At 37.3% G+C, this 20,061-nt stretch overlaps 2 protein-coding genes and 1 long non-coding RNA gene across 3 annotated transcripts; 2 read left to right on the top strand and 1 right to left on the bottom strand.

Annotated features, from left to right (window-relative positions):
- Positions 1-2,421: 2,421 nt before the first annotated feature.
- LOC125476028 lies at positions 2,422-3,587 on the bottom strand. Its single transcript, XR_007257385.1, has 2 exons — positions 3,450-3,587; positions 2,422-2,936 (listed from the first exon to the last, which is right to left on the bottom strand). It is a non-coding gene; the product is annotated as an uncharacterized LOC125476028 (long non-coding RNA).
- Positions 3,581-6,446, top strand: LOC103946366 (cytochrome P450 98A2). Its single transcript, XM_009357051.3, has 3 exons — positions 3,581-4,150; positions 5,086-5,483; positions 5,695-6,446. Exons 1-3 carry the CDS (start codon positions 3,655-3,657, stop codon positions 6,337-6,339), a joined length of 1,539 nt encoding a protein of 512 aa, XP_009355326.2. The 5' UTR covers positions 3,581-3,654; the 3' UTR covers positions 6,340-6,446.
- A 6,023-nt stretch (positions 6,447-12,469) lies between these two features.
- LOC103946365 (cytochrome P450 98A2) lies at positions 12,470-16,685 on the top strand. Its single transcript, XM_048581697.1, has 3 exons — positions 12,470-12,988; positions 15,321-15,718; positions 15,929-16,685. Exons 1-3 carry the CDS (start codon positions 12,493-12,495, stop codon positions 16,571-16,573), a joined length of 1,539 nt encoding a protein of 512 aa, XP_048437654.1. The 5' UTR covers positions 12,470-12,492; the 3' UTR covers positions 16,574-16,685.
- The last annotated feature ends 3,376 nt before the right edge of the window (positions 16,686-20,061 follow it).

Genomic DNA, 20,061 nt, shown 5'->3' with positions numbered 1-20,061 from the left:
AAAGTTAAAAATAATTAAAAATCCCAATTTTTTTAAAAAATTATAATTTTTTTTTTCTATAAATACCTTACCATTTTCTCCCACTTTACACCACATTTTAATATTTTCAACGATTCTAAATAGGTAAGGACACGTGGCGCGACGGAATTGATTAAAAATATTAACAAAATCTATTCCAAAAAATTGTACTTTCGAATAATGATACACAGCGTGACGAGATCGATTAAAAATCTTATCCAAAATTAAAAATAAAATTATTATTTATTATTTTATAAAATAAAAATATGAATATTTTAATCCGAATTGTCTGGGCTATTCATTTCAGTATAGGTGTGTCGATGCAATAGACAATTACTGTTCATTAAATGAGGTTACTATTCACTTGAGGGGATTGAATTGCTTATTGCCAAAGGGAACCTTTACACACTTAAAATGCTTTTAGAGATGGTCTTAGGGCTAATTTGGTATTGTTGTGCTTTTAAAAAAAAAAACTGTTTATACTGAGCTGTGAGAATAAACAGTTGTACAATAAAGTTGTCAAGTGTTTGGTAAACATTTGTTCTGTAAAAGTGCTTTTAATAAACAACAACAGTGTCTAAGTGTTTGGTGAACTTTTATATAAATTGCTTTGAATATGTTAATAACTAAAAAAGATATAATATTTAATGTGATATAATAATTGTCAAGAACAATAATGTAGTGGCAAAGATTGTATTTTTGTAAAATACGTGGTGGTATACTTCCATTTGAAAAATTCATTAAATAAGCATTAATTATTATGCTTTGAAAAAAAAAAAACATTTTTTTTAGAAGCATACTAAAATTGGCTTTAACTTTTCTACTTTCATTAACAGTAATTTTAAAATTAAAAAAAAGTTATTTTACCAAACACAAATTTTTTAATAAATCTTTTTTTTTTTTTTTTTTTTTTCAAAAGCACCACAATACATAACCAACCATTAGACCATCTCAAACTGAAAGGTCCACAAGGTCAGAGACTCGAAAATCGTCTCCAACCGAGGGTTAGGCCAGATGGCTCGTGGGCCCCACGGAATCTGAAAGGGCCAAAGGGCTGGCTGCATGCTAGCCCCAGGCTGGCCCATTTTTTTATTTTTTTATTTCTGTCGGATTTCCTGTCGGTTATAACCAATAGGAATAAAACAAGTAGTGTCAGTTATAACCGACACAAATAGAAGGGAAAATTTTGAATCCAACAGCTAGTTACCGTTGGATTCAATTTTTTTTTTTTTAGGCCAATTTTTTTTAATGAATTTAAAAAATTCCCCTTTTTTCCTTATAAATACCTAAATTATTCCTACACTATTTCTCACATAATTTTCACCATTTTTAAATTTAAGTTGTTGTAGTTTTTAAATTTAAATAAAAAATTATGTTTGACCCTATACCTATGGCCCTTTAGCCCTCGGTTGGAGACGGTTTTTGTGACAGGGTTAAAACGAGCCTTATGATCATTTGACCCTCAATTGGAGATGGAGGTAAATATAATCATGTACTGTTTATTAAAATATTAATATTTTGAAGAACCAGAAAATTAAAACGAGCTCTCTGATTAATCCTTAGTTGAAGATGATCTTACAAGCCGTGCCTGCTCCCAGCCCTTCATCACAGTTATACAAACGAGTGGCTGCACCGCACACATGTAACTTGTCAGTTTCTTCTTTTTATTATTTTAATTTTTTTTGAGTTTTGATTTCTGAAAAGTCATACTTATTAATCTTTTCAATTTAATCCATCATTAATTACAGACATGTTTAATTACCTCATTAAATTAAGATAAAAATGGGTGTGTTTTGTACTTCTCTTAAGATATGTCGGCGGCCCACCGCCCGTGTCGTTCCAAACAAGTTGACGTCTCATGAATATGGACGCTGGGACCAGAGCACTCGGATCATCTCTCATCCTCACATTCAATAGGCCTTAAATAATTCACCTACCACCCTACCCTCTCTGTCTCTTTCTCGTCCACTCATCCCACAAAAGCAAATAAATTCAAATCATGTGATGATATTTAGTTTCAGAAAATGATTTTCGCCCATTCTTTAAACCTTTGTTTTTTTCATTATTTTTAACTCTCGAAATGAATTAATAAAAAAATAAGAAACAAAAACTAAAGAGCGTGTGAAAACCAAAAGAAATATGTAAAAATTATTACCCTCGTTCCAAACTCTGCAAAATTGACCGAATATATCACAACATTTGACGCTAGCAATGAAATGTTTGAATGTGAAAGTTCAGCATAGAGATTCGATGTGAAGTTGGAGCATCGGTTGTTGACGACTGACGCCCACATGTTCTTCTTTTGTTTGGACTTGTGAATGGCAACGTAAGATAATGGGCAATGGCATATCAAACTCCCTCCAGCCTCCATTCTTGCTTCAACCCCCATTCCTCCTCCATCTCCCGCTCTCATCCTACATTCTCCAACTTTTTTTTTTTTTTTTTAAGGGTTTTGTTTTGTAAAGAGTTTATTATTTTTATCTTAAATCGGGTATAAAATTACACTCATAACAAATTAGAACATGTTACGTCTTTAAAGTGTTTATTTGAAAAAAAATATCCCATGTAATAGAGAGTTTGTCAACATATCCAATTAAATACCACTACGTTTTTTTATTTTTTTGTCAAGCAAGAGAGCTTTCATTCCATTGAAAACTAGTATAAGGCCAACATGAACTAGGTAAACAACAACACATAAAGTAAAAGCCTCAAGTGAGATAAGAGCAACAAACTCAAGATACAACGGGAGAGCTACACAAGCTTAGGCTCGAAGACATAATGAGAGCTGCAAAAACAAATAACAAAAACCCTAATCTCAAGCAGCATAAACTAGACTGTCATTGCCGTCACATCCTCGAAGGAAGCCAAACTTCGGACCAAGAGAGTAGACACCAGATCCAAGTTCCTTTCACAAACCCCTGCATATATACAAACTACAATTTTAAAAATAGAATTCCACAAGCTGGGGATCCTAAAATAGACGCATAATAATATTAAGGTTAATACTAGCAACTTTCTCACTGGAACTTTCTCATTTTACATACAATTCTCTTTCTCATCTTACAATGTTACTTGATGATCCGAACAATTTACTTTATATATCACCCATTAAAGATCAACTCTATAAAAAATTAATTAAATTATAAATCGTTTTAACTTTTGTTTAACATTTGTCAAAATTTTGGTGTTTTAAGTGCGAAACATAATTTGTCTATTTATTGGACAACATTGAAAGATAAGTACCAAAATCCAGAAGATTGCTAGTATTCTCTTAAAGATAACGTTAGAAAGACAAAATTTACAAACTAAATAACGTATTTCCAATAGGAATGAATACGTTTATCAACGTTTAAGTAATAAATTAATCATCAACTTATATATCATTTAGTTTTTAAAATTTTATCTAAAATTTAATTTTCCTAGTAATATACCTCTTAATAATAACAGGTTCTTGTGGCAGTGATGGGAGTGAGGGGTTGTTGGCTTGTAGTCCCACACATGAAAGTTTGTTACCGCACCTACCACCCAAATATCCGACCCACATTTTTCACAACACAATAGGACTCCATATATTTCAGTGTGTGTGTATATATATCCCTCTCCGGAGTGTCGATTATTTGACTACTGCACTCACACATGGCTCTCCCTGGACTACTTCTCCCCACTTCATCAATCATCATCTTCATCTTCCTTGCATACAAGCTCTACCAACGGCTCAGATTCAAGCTCCCACCCGGTCCACGTCCATGGCCCGTCGTCGGAAACCTCTACCAGATAAAGCCGGTGAGGTTCCGCTGCTACGCCGAGTGGGCAGAGAAATACGGGTCCATCTTCTCAGTGTGGATTGGATCCACACTGAACGTCGTAGTGAGCAACACAGAGCTTGCAAAGGAGGTGCTCAAGGAAAATGACCAGAAACTGGCTGACAGGCACAGGAACAGATCGACCGCAAGGTTTAGCAGGGACGGTCAGGATCTTATCTGGGCTGACTATGGGCCGCACTACGTGAAGGTGAGGAAGGTGTGCACTCTTGAGCTTTTCTCTGCAAAGAGGCTTGAGGATCTCCGACCCATTAGAGAAGATGAGGTCACTGCTATGGTCGAGTCCATCTTCAACCACTGCACCAAACCTGGTGATATTTCTTTCTTTTTCATTAAGAGTCAGTTAACTTTTTATTTAAGCCAACTTTTTATTCAGTACGTCATCTTGACTTGATATCTTCTTTAAGTTCTAATCTTTTTTCCTTCTGTTTGAATAATTACACATGTTAATGTTTTGTGTTAATTTTTTAATAATCAAAAGAACAAAACCGAAAGGAAGGAAGAGAAGGGAATGAGACCGAGAGGAGAGATATTCCTGCTCCTCAAACTCGTCCTTTCACCAAAATTGCACATGCCACGCTGGTATAACACGAAAGATCCGTACACAAAAATTAAGAAAATATAGAAAAGTAGGTATGAATGGAATGGTGAATCCAAATAATATTCATTTTTTATTTTAGACCATACGACTACTATGCAACCTATTATAAATTTAAGAATGTTATATTTACACATTTTTTTTTTCTCATATATTTTTATTATTTTTTAATTTATTCAATACGACAGTCAGAATTTAAGAACGTGTGAGAAGTAAAAAGAGATATATAGATAACACATCTCTAAATTTACCGTCTTTTTTTTTTTGTGTGATGATTGGTAGCATTAGAAAGATTTTTCGAAATGCCTAAAACATTACATGTATTACACAATTGAAGATTTTTTTTTTTTAAAAATGTCTCCTTCCAATTGTTTAATGAGATGTGACATTCCGTCCCACAACTTTGAAAGGTTGGTAGTGATGGAATGGTAATATTGATCCTTGGCTACTTGTCTTGTCTGATTTGAGGGCCCTCCCGACGTTATTCGGGACATCATCTTTCAAAACTTGATATCTTCTTTAAGTTCCAATTAATGATATGGTACTAATTAAATAAAAAATAAAAAACATGTTTGGTAAATGCACTTGCAAACTCGTCCTTGTACCGATTAACCGATTATTGTTAACAATTTATTCACCATATTACAGAAAACCATGGGAAAAGTTTGGCAGTGAAGAAGTATTTGGGAAACGTGGCTTTCAACAACATAACAAGGCTAGCATTTGGGAAACGTTTCATCAGCTCCGATGAAATAACTGATGAGCAAGGGAAACGATTCAGAGCTCTTATGGCCAACGGGGTGAAAATAAGTGGATCGCTCTCGGTGGCTGAGCACATTTCATGGTTGCGTTGGGCATGCCCGTTTGACGAAGAGGCGTTTGCTCGACACGGAGCAAACAGAGACAGACTCACCAAGGAAATCATGGACGAACACGCTCAGGCACGCTCCAAGGGCGGCGTTGCCAAGAGCCACTTTGTGGATGCATTGTTTACCTTGAAGGAAAAGTATGACCTTAGCATGGACACTGTTATTGGACTTCTTTGGGTAAGTATACATTGATACGTTCTTATTTTCCTATTTTGTTGCTAAAAAGTGGCGATTAATTCTCACTCACGTTTGTATGTTTGCACTCGATCGTTCCGCTTGTTTTTATCCTTTTTCCTTTTGATTAGTTAACGAAACTATTATTATCACTCTGATATAGTCATTGCGCATTCTTCCCTTACATTCGAAACTAATGAAGCGATTTGGTCAGGATATGATGGCTGCCGGTACAGACACCACAGCAATTTCAGTTGAATGGGCCATGGCTGAGCTGATTAAGAACCCGAGGGTGCAACAAAAGGCTCAAGAGGAGCTAGATCGGGTTATTGGGCACGAACGAGTCATGACCGAAAATGATTTCTCAAACCTCCCTTACCTACAATGTGTAGCAAAGGAAGCACTGCGGTTGCACCCTCCAACACCACTAATGCTCCCCCACCGAGCCAATGCCGATGTCAAGATTGGTGGCTACGACATCCCCAAGGGTTCGATTGTTCATGTTAATGTTTGGGCTGTAGCACGTGATCCCGCTGTCTGGAAAAACCCAAATGAATTTCGACCTGAAAGGTTCCTAGAGGAAGATGTTGACATGAAAGGCCATGATTTTAGACTACTTCCATTTGGAGCAGGCAGGCGAGTATGTCCCGGAGCTCAACTCGGTATCAACTTGGTTGCCTCCATGTTGGGTCATCTGTTGCACCATTTCAGTTGGGCTCCTCCTGAAGGGGTGAAACCAGAGGAGATTGACTTGTCGGAAAATCCAGGGATAGTCACTTACATGGCAACCCCAGTACAAGTAGTGCCTACTCCAAGGCTCCCTTCACACTTGTACAAGCGTGTGGCCGCGAATATGTAATTTTTATTGTCATTCTATTGTTATTGTTCTAGCACTTGATCCGATAACGAAACAACTTCTTTTCGCTACCCTTCCCTATTGGGACAATAAAAATCCCGTTTGTGTCATGATAGTCATAAAGACACTTCCATTTCCTTTTCAAAGTGTTTTTATGATATTGTTAGTTACTACCAACGACGGACTCCAGAATTTATTTTTGGGTTGGCGATGTTTAAAAGCTTCCCAAATTTAGTCTAAGTTCCAGAAATGCTCTTCTAATGCATTTTCAAAAATCAAGTTTAAAATGCTATGAGCTTTTGAAAGTCCCTCATCCAAATATAACATTATAGGTCAATAGACAGGGTCGGTCTTAAGACTTTTGAAACTTGGGGCGACCTTAAAAATGTTCCCTAGCTTCATATAAGAAAAATTATTTCGTTTCACACGTAAGACTTCGATAAAATTATACTTAGAAAAACACTTCAAACTTAATAATTTAGACACGGAAAAAACTTATTTATTTTGTATAGAGAGAAGGGAACCAAAAAACCCTGGACTTACAAGTAGATAGATGATGAGTTTTGTTTCCTTTCTATCTGAACTTTTAAAGGGCTTATATATAACTCGTGAGGTCTTTTTTCTTATTTATTAACCTTGTCAATATGGGACTAAACAAATAATCATATTTTCGAATCTTTGGTTGATATATATAGTTGTTAAGTTCATATCAATTAAAACCCTAACTATTGTCCAATAGGGGTTGCTTTTTTCTCTCTCTTCGAGAGCCTTTCTCACCTCTATGTGTGGGTGTTTTCCATCACTGCATTTTCTCCTCAACCGCCAGCCTTAGCTCTGGCCAGGGTCGGTGGCAGTCATCTGCTTTTCCTTGTTCTTTTCTCTTTTTGTTTCCTTATGTTTCAATTTTCCACTGCCAACGTTTTTGGTCCGCCTTACTCTTCTACCATTTTTCCGTTTTCGATCTACCTTACCTCCGTTTTCTTCTTTCTTCAAATCATTGTTCTCCTTCCACTTCCATGGCTTTCATCTATCCCTCTCACTCTACCTCTCCCATTTCTTCCACTCCCACTCCAGGTTGGCTCATTCCTTCCTCGTTGCTTCCTCTTTTCCAATTTGCAATCTCCTTTCTTCACAGCACTCGACTGTGGTTCTTTTGGAAGGTGCGTAGATTTTCGACTCGGGTGTACACACCACCACCTTCCACTTGCTTGCCTTTATTGGCACTGTCGTTGGTGGGTTCTCCATCGGCTTCTTTCGTATTTCTGGTTGTGTTTGGCACAGTGGTTGTTGCAGGTTATGGGAGTCACCATCTTCTTCTTCTCCAGGAGGTGTATGCTTGACGGCGGTCCAAGGCGTTGGATTGCGTTGATGGGTTTGCACTATGTAGGCGATGGCGACGTCTGCAGAAGGCTAGGTTGTTTTGTTTTGTGGTGTTTTAGTTTTCCAACTAGTGTTTTGGGCACTGTGTTGTGTAACTTTGGGTCCTTTTGTTTTTTGTTGTGTATCACTTGTTTTGGACCTCCTGTGTTTAGTTGTTTGTTGGTAATAAAATTCGCAACTTTGACCAAAAAAAAAAAAAAAAAGAGACATGCATCCATTAATTTCTTGAACGCTAATGCTGGGGATACCAAATTTTTAAACTAAATTTTGTAAACTGTATGATATGATTGTTGATGATTGGATTATTACTTAAGTGTTGATTAACATGTTTATTTCTTATTAGTGACAAGTTATAGAAAATAGAAAACGCACATAACGTTTTGAACCCGGGACCAACTTGGTAATTTTAAACATCATGAACCACCACTTCTAGTTAAACTTCTTAATTATTTGACCAAATGTTATAAATTTATACCTTTATAAAAAGAAATCTGTAAAAATTAGAAAGTAAATAAACACATAGCTATTTAAACTTGAGACCTCCTTGTTAATTTCAAACAACATAAACCACTAGTTCTAGTTAAATTTCTTGGTCATTTAACCAAAATTTATAAATTTGTACTCTTATGAAATTATATATGAATACAACACCCGAAATAATTTTGGTGCCCCTAATTTTTTTAGGCTCCGAACAGTTGCCCAGCCAGCATCGGACCTGGCCGGCCCTGTCAATAGAAAAGAAGCTCATAAAACGAATCTTGGATCATGCATGAGTTCTGAGCTAGCTACAATCAAAACGATGAACTTAGAAATTGTTCCTACATAATCAGAAGGTACGTCGGGAGAGTGCTGCAGAAACGACACTAGCATAAGTAACTCTAATGTCAAACTTCAGCATGTATTGATTAGTCAAATTAATTAGGGTACATGGCCATAAACCCGTACCTTAGATTATTCAAAGAGAAGAGAATTAATTGTCTTTGCTTTCCTGTAGTACTTAGTATTGGAGTATGAATTGTCTTTGCTGGCAATGAAATGTTTGGATGCGAAAGTTCTTCATAGGGATTCGATATGAAGTTGGAATGTCAGCTGTCGACTACCTGATGCCCTCCTATTTTTCTTTTGTTCGGATTTGTGACCAACAATGTAAAATAAATTTATATAAGCGAAACATAAAGTTGCAAATCCAAAATATTGCGACAACAATGAGCAATAGCATATCAAACTCCCTCCAGCCTCCATTCCGGCTTCAACCTCCATTCCTCCATCTCCCGCTCCTATCTTACGTTATCCAACTCTTCTTTTTTTGTTATTTTGTTTAGGGTTTTGTTTTGTAAAGAGTTTATTATTTTTATCTTAAATCCGCCATTAATTTCACATTTTGGGTATGAAATTACACTCATAATAAATTAAAACATGTTACATCTTTAAAGTGTTTATTTGAAAAAATATCCCATGTTATAGAGAGTTTGTCAACATATCTAATTAAATACTACAATTTTTTGTCAGGCAAGAGAACTTTTATTCCATTAAAAGTTAGTACAAGGCTAAAAAAGAATCAGGTAAACAACAATAGATAGAGTAAAAGGCCCAAGTCAAATAAGAGTTGCAACTCAAGACTCAACGGGAGGCCCACACAAACTTAGGCCCGAACATACAATGAGAGCTGCAAAAAAAAAAACAAAAAACCCTAATCTCAAGCAGTATAAACCAAACTAACGCTGCCGTCACATCCTCAGAGGAAGTCAAACTCCGAACCGAGAGAATAAACACCAAATCCCAAGTCATTTTGGGGATCCCAAAATACCTAAAGGACAATAATATTAAGGTTAATGCTAGCAACCTTCTCATTGGAACTTTCTCATGTAGTTATCTCTCTCATTCTGCAATGTTACTTGATGATCTAAAACATTTACTTTCTATATCACCCTTTAAAGGTCAACTCTATAAAAAATCAACCAAATTATAAGTAGTTTAATTGTTGTTTAAAGTTTGTCAAAATTTTAATATTTAAGTGTGAAATATAATTTATCTATTTATTCGATAACTATTTGATAACTAAATGATTTCGAACTACTTGTTTTATATAAATGATCTTTTAAAGGTGATTTAGAAAGTGGTTTATGAATTTTAATTCTTGTAAGATTGAAAATTAATTAAAAAAAGTTATTTGATTCTTGTTTTAATATTTAATGCTTATATTCCTCCCATTATAATTGTCCATAAATGAGGAAACATTACAAATAAAAAAACAGTGACACATAAGAAAAAAGGAGCAAACATGTATCAAAATGTTTGTACTTAAATGTGTTATAATAAATTAGTGTACCTAAATGTCTGTATTTTAATATAATAAAAAAATAAATACATCAAAATATCTATACCTAAATATATTATAATAAATTAACGACATGTAAAAAACCATGCAGATTCCATTTTGTTAACTTTTAGGTTTAATTTTTGGGCACGTTGGTAGGCCTGTCCCTCTTCCAATGCAGATTCAGCGATTCTGAATCCATTTGCGCTTATGTAATGTATTGTAACGATTTCAACTCTAGTACGCCACTTGAGATCTCGATCAAACCTTGGGTATACCTAACTATAACGAAAAGTCACACATCTATGCGACGCCAACCAGTTCGCTGTCAAATTGGCTGATCTTGGAGTCCAAGACCAAGGACAGTCATGGAAGGAATTGCCAACTTGCTTGCACTTTGTTAAGATTGGAAACGTCTCCCACCTGCCATTTGTGATGCTACCCTATAAAGAGGAAATGGAGTTCGAGGAATCAGATTCAACAATCACATAACTAAGACCCAAAAAGTGACCGAACTCACAACCGCGAAGAATTGCCAAAGCCTCCGCAGTTGGAACATAAGGGGCCTGAAAATGGAACCTCCTAGCAGCAAGAAAATGAACCAGAGAGTCCCTCACCACCACCCCGATAAAGCCATCATGCGAGGCAGCAACCCAACTGGCATCAACATTGATTTTAACATATGGAGAGCATGGCATCTGCCATCGGGCCTGCAAATGCGAGTGAGGTCGACGCTGCGGCAAACTGCTGTGAATCAAAGTGTCCGAGGGCCTGAAAGAAGCCTCTCCAAAAGCTCTTACCTGTGTGGAAATTACAGCCATCACCTGCGAATGAATAATTGGTTTCTGTTGGAAAAGGAATGCGCACCTAGCCTTCTAAATATACCAACAATAAAATGCAACCCAAGTCAGAATCCTATCTCTATCATCTTTCGAATGATCACAGGCCCGGATGATTGCCAATAACCAATTCGGCGAAGTAGTAATTTCAGCCCTATTAACCTTATGGTTTAAAATGCCACCAAACCAAATAGTTTCCACCCATGGACAGAGGAGAAGAAGGTGCTCAATCGTTTCCCCCTGAGAATGACAAATGGGACAAAAAGGTGAGGAGGTCGAATGTCTTTGATAGAGGGCCGCCATCGTAGTAAGGGCATTGTGCAACGTTTTCCACAAAAAATTTCTGAGCTTTGGAGGAGTTTTTAAGTGCCACACCACTTTCCATATCAACTCCGGAATGGTAAAAGACGAAGATGATCTAAAATTGGTCCGAGTTACCTTCCTAGAATACAACTAGTGGTAGCCGGACTTAATAGAGTATATTCCCCTTTTATCAAAGGGCCAGATTAACCTGTCTAGGAACAAGGGATCACCAATATGGACATACTTAAATAAAGTTTAGAGCTCGTTTAGATATGTTTTTAAAATAACTGAAAACTCTTAGGAGTCAATTTGCGAATTATGTGATGTGTTATTAATAGTAAATAAGCAAGTTAATTAACATCTAAATAATAATCTAATTATCAACAACCACGTCATATGATCTACAAAACTTAGTTTAGATAGATGATCTCTAAAATTTTAATCTTGAAACAGACATTAATCTAAGTTTCATCTTATTTGAGAATTAGAGTCTAATTTTCTATTTAAAAAATAGATGTATTTTTGTCATTAAGCAACACTATAAGAATTAAAACCGAGAACATAGCATGATACGATTGCTAGCATTATCTCATTATTAATTAATAGGTTCTTGCAAAATTGGTTATTTGGGGTGTGTTATTTATACACTTTTTTTTTACTTTTCACACATCTTTTATGAATTTCTATCCGTTGATTTTCATTAATTCAGTTGATCTGACGGCCGCAAGTTAAAGATGGTGTGTACGAAGTAAAAGAAGTATGTGGATAACATACCCCTAAAGTTTTAATCTTGTATCAGACATTAATCTAAACTTAATTAGAGTCTAATTTTCTATTTAGAAAATAGATTTTTTGAAAAAATTATTTAGCAACACTGAAAAATGAGAACCAAAACCGAGAAGATAGCATGAGAAGATTAATAAAATTCTCTTAATATTAAGGGTAATGCTAGGGAAATAAAATTTACAACCTAAATAATGTATTATTAATAAGAATGAGCACAATTACCAACACTTAATAATAATCTAATCATTAACTTTTATATCATTTAATTTATAAAATTTTGCCTATAAATTTAATGTTCCTAACATTCCTCTGATATTAATTGGTTCTTGCAAAATTGGGAGTCACGGGAGGAAGGGTTGTTGGCTGGTAGGCCACACATTAAAGGTTAGGTACCATACGCACCACCACCTAAAATTTCCGATCCACACTTCCACAACACAATATGACTCCATATATCCCTGTGATTACATATATATATAATATTATATATATGTATATATACCTCAGCTCCTTTCAAGGTTCAACTCCAACATGGCTTTTTCTGGACTACTTCTGCCCATTTCATCAATCATCATCTTCATCTTCCTTGCATACAAGCTCTACCAACGGCTCAGATTCAAGCTCCCACCCGGTCCACGTCCATGGCCCGTCGTCGGAAACCTCTACCAGATAAAGCCGGTGAGGTTTCGCTGCTACGCCGAGTGGGCAGAGAAATACGGGCCCATCTTCTCAGTGTGGATTGGATCCACACTGAACGTCGTAATGAGCAACACAGAGCTTGCAAAGGAGGTGCTCAAGGAGAATGACCAGAGACTGGCTGACAGGCACAGGAACAGATCGACCGCAAAGTTTAGCAGGGACGGTCAGGATCTTATCTGGGCAGACTATGGGCCCCACTACGTGAAGGTGAGGAAGGTGTGCACTCTCGAGCTTTTCTCTGCAAAGAGGCTTGAGGATCTCAGACCCATTAGAGAAGATGAAGTCACTGCTATGGTCGAGTCCATCTTCAACCACTGCACCAAACCTGGTAGATATTTCTTTCTTTTCATTAAGAATCAGTTCACTTTTTATTTTTTATGAAATAGTTAATTGAAAGCATAATCTTCTTAAGAAAACTAATATTTACTATAATAATTTGGAGAAAATTGCAAATCAACCAACAAGTAGATAAACCCCTGATTCAGGAGAAGAAGCCGTGCGGCACCGGACGAAACGTTTCGTTTCATGTCACTAATACGAGAATATGTGTTATACTTTTGTCCGCGTGTCTTTGAATTTTTTGGATGGAATGCTGCTGCGGAGAAATTTTTAATTGTGGCAGAAATATGAGTAGTACATTATGTGTTTTAATATGAGTAATGGAAAATTTTATTTTTTAAGTTATTAATTTTTTAGCACACATATCCCACTATTTGTATAATGATACGTGGTGTATTATTCTGTGTACCAATCACACTGGCAAAACTCTCGCCACTGTGACCATTGTGTCGTAGAAGTTGAGAGATTTTTCAATATGACCGTCACACGAGATGGTACATCACCTGTTCCTATATAAATGATGAGATATGTGTGTAATTAAAAATTTTTAACACTTATATAAAAACATATGATATACCATCTCTATTCCCGTCACAGCTAAAAATGTCATGTTGAAGTTGCTCTTCTGATTGAGCCACCCAAATTACCCAAAACATTCTGAAATATAGAAAGGTGTGTATTAACCCAATTTCTTAAAGATAATACTTGGGTCCTCACCGGGGAGGATCCAATGGCACTTACTTCTTATGTCGTCGAATCATTTTAAAACACCTGTCCCTTGAAGTTTCTCGAGCACTTTGCTATTCTTATAACCAAACACGTGACCAAACACTTCTTTTAAACACGTGACCAAACGTACCTTGTCTTCATTCTTCCCCAACTCCAACAAGTCTGTCAAAGTTCGAAGGAAGTGAGAGGGACGGGATGAGATCCGATGCATGGACCTAAGGAGAAATTGGCTGTTTGGTTGTAGCTGTAAGGTTATAGTTGGTTGTTTGGTAATAGGTTTAGAGAGCTTTTGTTAATTACATGTGGTTATATTTAACTTAACCACATGACAATGTCAGTACGTTGGGTTCTCCCGGTGAGGATCCAAGTATTAGCCCTTTCTTAAGCCAATTTCAGAAAAATTCAAATAATATTTCATTTTTCAAACTTTTGACTACCACCTATGATTACCTTTTTGTGAAGATTGGTAGCATTTGAGAGGTTTTTCAATGTGTTATAACACGGAATATAACATCACATGTTATCATATAATTGGAAAAAACTTTTTTTTTTAACTTCTTTTCTTTAATTGTTTAATGATATATGACATTCTGTTTCGTGTTTTAAATATATTAAAAAATCTCTCTTAGTTTTAAAAGATTGTTTTTAATAGAACAGTAATATATCATTGTATAGCAAATCTTGGCCCGTCGGTTGGTAATTGTTTTGTTTGGTTCGTGGACCCTCCAAATTTGTTCAGTACGTCATCTTGACTTGATATATTCTTTAAGTTCCAATCAATGATGTCGTACTAATTAAATATAAAATACAAACGTGTTTGGTAAATTCACTTGCCAACTCGTCCTTTCACCAAAATTACACAGGCAACTGGTCGACAAAAAATTGGCATAACACGAAAGATCCGTACCCAAAAATTATGAAAATATAGAAAAGTAGATGTGAATGGAATAGTGAATCCAAATAATATTTATTTTTTATTTTAGACCATTTGATTAGTAAGCAACCTATTATAAATTAAAGGGTGGGGTATTCAAATAGTGTCTTTTACTTTTCATATATCTTTTATTAATTTTTTTAATATTTTTTAACTATTTGATACGATGGCTAGAATTTAAAGATGTGTGAAAAGTAAAAAGAGGTATGTGAATAGCACATTCTTAAATTTACTTTTTTTTTTTTTTGTTTTGGTGAAAATTGATAGCATTGGTGAAATTTTTCAATGTGTTCAAAACACGGAATAAAATATCACATGTCATTATATAATTAGAAGAAAGTTTTTTTAAAATGTCTACCTCTACTTGTTTAATTACATATGATATTCGATCTCGTGTTCGGACCATTGAAAAATCTCCTGCAACTTTGAAAGATTGGTAGTAATGGAATGGTAATATTGATCATTGTATGGCAAATCTTGGCCTGTCAGTTAGTACTTGTCTTGTTTGATTTGAGGACCCTTCCGACGTTATTCGGGACATCATCTTCTCGTACTAATTAAATAAAAAATAAAAAAACATGTTTGGTAAATGCATTGCAAAACTCGTCCTTGTACCAATTAACCGACTGTTGTTAACAATTTATTCACCATGTTACAGAAAACCATGGGAAAAGTTTGGCAGTGAAGAAGTATTTGGGAAACGTGGCTTTCAACAACATAACAAGGCTAGCATTTGGGAAACGTTTCATCAGCTCTGATGAAATAACTGATGAGCAAGGGAAAAGATTCAGAGCTCTTATTGCCAACGGAGTGAAGATAGGCGGATCGCTCTCGGTGGCTGAGCACATTTCTTGGTTGCGTTGGGCATGCCCGTTTGACGAAGAGGCGTTTGCTCGACACGGAGCAAACAGAGACAAACTCACCAAGGAAATCATGGACGAACACGCTCTGGCACGCTCCAAGGGCGGCGTTGCCAAGAGCCACTTTGTGGATGCACTGTTTACCTTGAAGGACAAGTATGACTTAAGTATGGACACTATTATTGGACTTCTTTGGGTAAGTACACATTAATATGTTCTTAATTTCCTACTTCGTTGCTAAAAAGTGGTGATTACTGTTTCTCTCGTTTGTATGTTTTGCATTTGTTCGCTTGTTTTTATGCTTTCATCTTCCTTTTGATTAGTTAACGGAACTATTGTTATCACTCTGAGATAGTCATGGCGCATTCTTTTCTTACATTTGAGACTAATGAAGGGATTTGCTCAGGATATGATGACTGCCGGTACAGACACCACAGCAATTTCAGTTGAATGGGCTATGGCTGAGCTGATTAAGAACCCGAGGGTGCAACAAAAGGCTCAGGAGGAGCTAGATCGGGTTATTGGGCACAAACGGGTCATGACAGAAAATGATTTCTCAAACCTCCCTTACCTACAATGCGTAGCAAAGGAAGCACTGCGGTTGCACCCTCCAACACCACTAATGCTCCCCCACCATGCCAATGCCAATGTCAAGATTGGTGGGTACGACATCCCCAAGGGTTCGAATGTTCATGTTAATGTTTGGGCTATAGCGCGTGACCCCGCTGTCTGGAAAAACCCAAATGAGTTTCGACCGGAAAGGTTCTTAGAGGAAGATGTTGACATGAAAGGCCATGATTTTAGACTACTTCCATTTGGAGCAGGCAGGCGAGTGTGTCCTGGAGCTCAACTTGGTATCAACTTGGTTACCTCCATGTTGGGCCATCTGTTGCACCATTTCAGTTGGGCTCCGCCCGAAGGGGTGAAACCAGAGGAGATTGACTTGTCAGAAAATCCAGGGATGGTCACTTACATGGCAACCCCAGTACAAGTCGTGCCTACGCCGAGGCTCCCTTCACACTTGTATAAGCGAGTGGCCGCGAATATGTAATTTTTATTATCGTTCGTATTGTTATTGTTCTAGCACTTGATCCGATTACGAAGCAACTCCTTTTCACAACCCTTCCCTATTGAGACAATAAAAATCCTTTACGTGTTTGATAGTCATAAGACACTTCTATTTCCTTTTCAAAGTGTTGGTTCAGATGCGAGGGAAATCCGTTGCAATTGGACATTCCGAAGAAGTTGTGTGACAACCCGTCCCTAATTTTATGTTTTTATTAATCTTAAAAGCGTGAATTTATGAAAATACCCTAGAAACATGGACTTTGACTTCCGTTGACAATTGTCTAGTGGAATGTAGGACTTATTCTTTTAGCGTATCCTCGTAGTACTTGTCACTACAAACCCATAAGCGAAAACCATTTGTGGGTCCAAATTATAACGATATAGTTACGGACATTTGAAATTGGTTATTCAAAGTTTAGTTATCATTAAATTGAACTTCCATCTTGTGAGAAAGAAGCCCAATCAGATTTTAGGCACGAATAAGGGGGGACTAATCAACTACAAAGACAAGTGACCAATCAGCCAATCAGGAACGAGAGAGAAGAACCTCATCCCCCTCCCTTTCAACCCGTGCAACCTAGTTCGACCTCCTATTTTCCAAGGCCGATCTGGCCAACTCTGGTGGAATTTTTTGACACCACCACCATCATCTTGAAGCTCTCATTCCCTTCTACAAAACCCACCAAGAACCACCTTGATTAACCACGGTATGTGGCGGTTTGAGGCCACGAAAGTCGACGAAGATCAACAGTGCTCCGCCCACTCTTTTCAATTTTCCGACGAATCGGCAAAGTGATGGCCGATACCACCACTTGATCTTTGTAGCCCATCATCCCTGGAGTAAATCCTAACCAACCTTGACCTCGTTGGACCACTGTAGACGACGAATCGACGTCGGGAAGCTTTAGGCACCCACCGGCTTTGTGGGAAAAATTGACCATCTTCCGTCCACTATTAAACTTCGTGGCAGATATGAAAGTTGTTCCTCTCTTTGAGATCTTCATTTCTATGAAATTTGAAATTTTTTAGAAATAATGGTATTTTCCGACGAACAATGGCGGCCAGCCACCACATGTGGCGGCGCATGGGCCAAGAACCCACCTCACCATCTTAGGCTAATTTGGATGCTCCAATTCTATATTTGACATTCATTTAGTGAAATTACGATGTTTTAATGTAGTTTCGTAGTTGACCACCTAGTTGGCCTTCATGAAGTCCTTGCATGAATTGACATTTCGACCGTTGGATCGTTCCGAAACTTTAGGATGTTGTTCTAGAAGCTTAATTTAGATATGTGGAAGTTACGGATCGAAAATCCGAGGTACGGATCTTCCGAATCAAGTTATGTAGGGTTGTGGACTCTACCGTCGACCTTTGACCGACAATTTACTTTTCGTCAATGGGTTTCAATTCATTCTAGAACGTCCTCAAGGATGTGTTTTATATGAGTTGCATGTTCTATTAATAAGAATTTTGAGACGTGATTTGATAATTGTTCTAGGCGATGATCGTTCGTGACACCTTGATATTCGTGCTAGGGAGTTGTAGCGCGACTCCAGGTGAGTGGGCAATTTGTTTTTATACCTATACATAGTTATAGTTTCAATAAATGCGTATTTACTTCATTTTTACACTTATAATTGCCAAGTATTCGTTATTGTGATATAAATTGTGAGAAATGCTGCTATATGGTTGGGATATCATTGTCATGACATACATGCTCATTTGATGCACCCCCGTGTTAGTACTCGTCCTAGGGCCAGGGCCAGTCCATCAAGTGTATGTTCACATCTGCACCATTCGTTCGTCTTGGATCCAAGTTAGGTGCCTATCATGTCGGGTATATTGCATTAGGCAATCCGACTTGTATGTGATCGTGCTTCTGCACCAGCCTTTACATGATCGTAGTACTAGAGGGTATTGATTACACCCAGTCTTGTTTATGTAAGAGATTATCGGTTTGAACTTGTGTGTCAACTTAGATGGATGAGCACTTAGTTATACTTGATTATCACATGATTATATACTATGGCATTTGATATCTCATGACTTGGCATATTTCCTGGTTATATTGTTGTTATTGTTGTTTACATACTTACGTAGTATGTTTTAAAGAAACTATACTTGTTTTACGGCAAGGGGCTAGTATATTAAAAAATAAAGGTTTTTACAAAACGTTGTTTTGCTGGCCCACTCAACTTTGTTTTTTGCCCCTCCAGGTTTAGTAGCTGTGCTTACGTATAAACGAGGGTTCTGGCAAATCTCAGGAGATGGTTATCTTCAGTGGTATAACCATCATCCTATTTACTATATTGTCTTGTACTCTAAGATCATGTGTGAAAAGGGTTCAATCCCGCTCACCCGCGTACTCTTTTGATTAGGCACTTTTAGGTTTAAATTTATTCATATTTTTCTTCCACTAGACTACACTTTGTGGCTTCGTGCTACGGTGGAGTCGAGCCCGGGATATGGTAGGGGCCCAGGCCGGGATGTGACAATTTGGTATCAGAGCCAATCCCTACCCGGAAGTGTGCTGACGAGGACGTCGAGCCCCTAAAGGGGGCGGATTGTAACATCCCACATCGCCTAGGGAAGTGGATCATGTAAGCCTTATATGTATATTCCCATCTTAACCTAGCACGAGGCCTTTTGGGAGCTCGCTGGCTTTGAGTTTCGTAGGAACTCCAAAGTTAAGCGAGTTCATGCGAGAGCAATCCCATGATGGGTGACCCACTGGGAAGTTCTCGTGTGAGTTCCTAGAAACAAAACCGTGAGGGTGTGGTCAGGGCCCAAAGCAGACAATATCATGCTACAGTGGAGTCGAGCCCGGGATGTGCCCATCATAGGATTGCTCTCGCGAAAACTCGCTTAACTTCGGAGTTCCTACGGAACCCGAAGCCAATGAGCTCTCAAAAGGCCTTGTGCTATAGGAGGTGGGCATGTACATATAAGGCATAGATGATCCTCTCCCCTAGGCGATGTGGGATCTAACAAGTTGTTTGATATGTTTTAGAAGATGTTGAGGTTATGATTTGCAGTCACTACAACCAATGAATAAGGTGTAGATTTGTTAGCTGAAAAGGTAGCTAAAGTGCTTTAGGTTGGTTCTAAATTGGCCTGATGTATTTGTGACAGTTTCAAGCCACTAAATAACAATTTAACAATATTTTTAGTCACTACCAGTGGCGGATCTAAGAATTTATTTTTATCGGCGATGTTCAAAAGCTTCCCAAATTTAGCTTAAGTTCCAGAAATGCTCTGCATTTTCAAAAATTCTACATATACTAAAACCTAAACTTCTGGTTATTGTTCTAAGGCTGCGCTGACCAAAATACCCCTCAATTCGTTTGTTAAGCCAATTTTTTGCATTCTTTTGTACAGTTAAATGACTTCCTTGCCCTCCGATGCCACGCATTCATCCTCTCCGGTTTCGATTTCTTTAGGTGCTTTCGTGATGTTTCCTTTTTTCTT

Source organism: the organism of the source record quoted next, unplaced genomic scaffold, assembly GCF_019419815.1.
Source record: "Pyrus x bretschneideri cultivar Hongxiangsu unplaced genomic scaffold, Pyrus_bretschneideri_v1 Contig17, whole genome shotgun sequence".
Lineage (NCBI taxonomy): Eukaryota > Viridiplantae > Streptophyta > Magnoliopsida > Rosales > Rosaceae > Pyrus > Pyrus x bretschneideri.
This window is presented reverse-complemented; position numbering and strand designations above follow the sequence as displayed.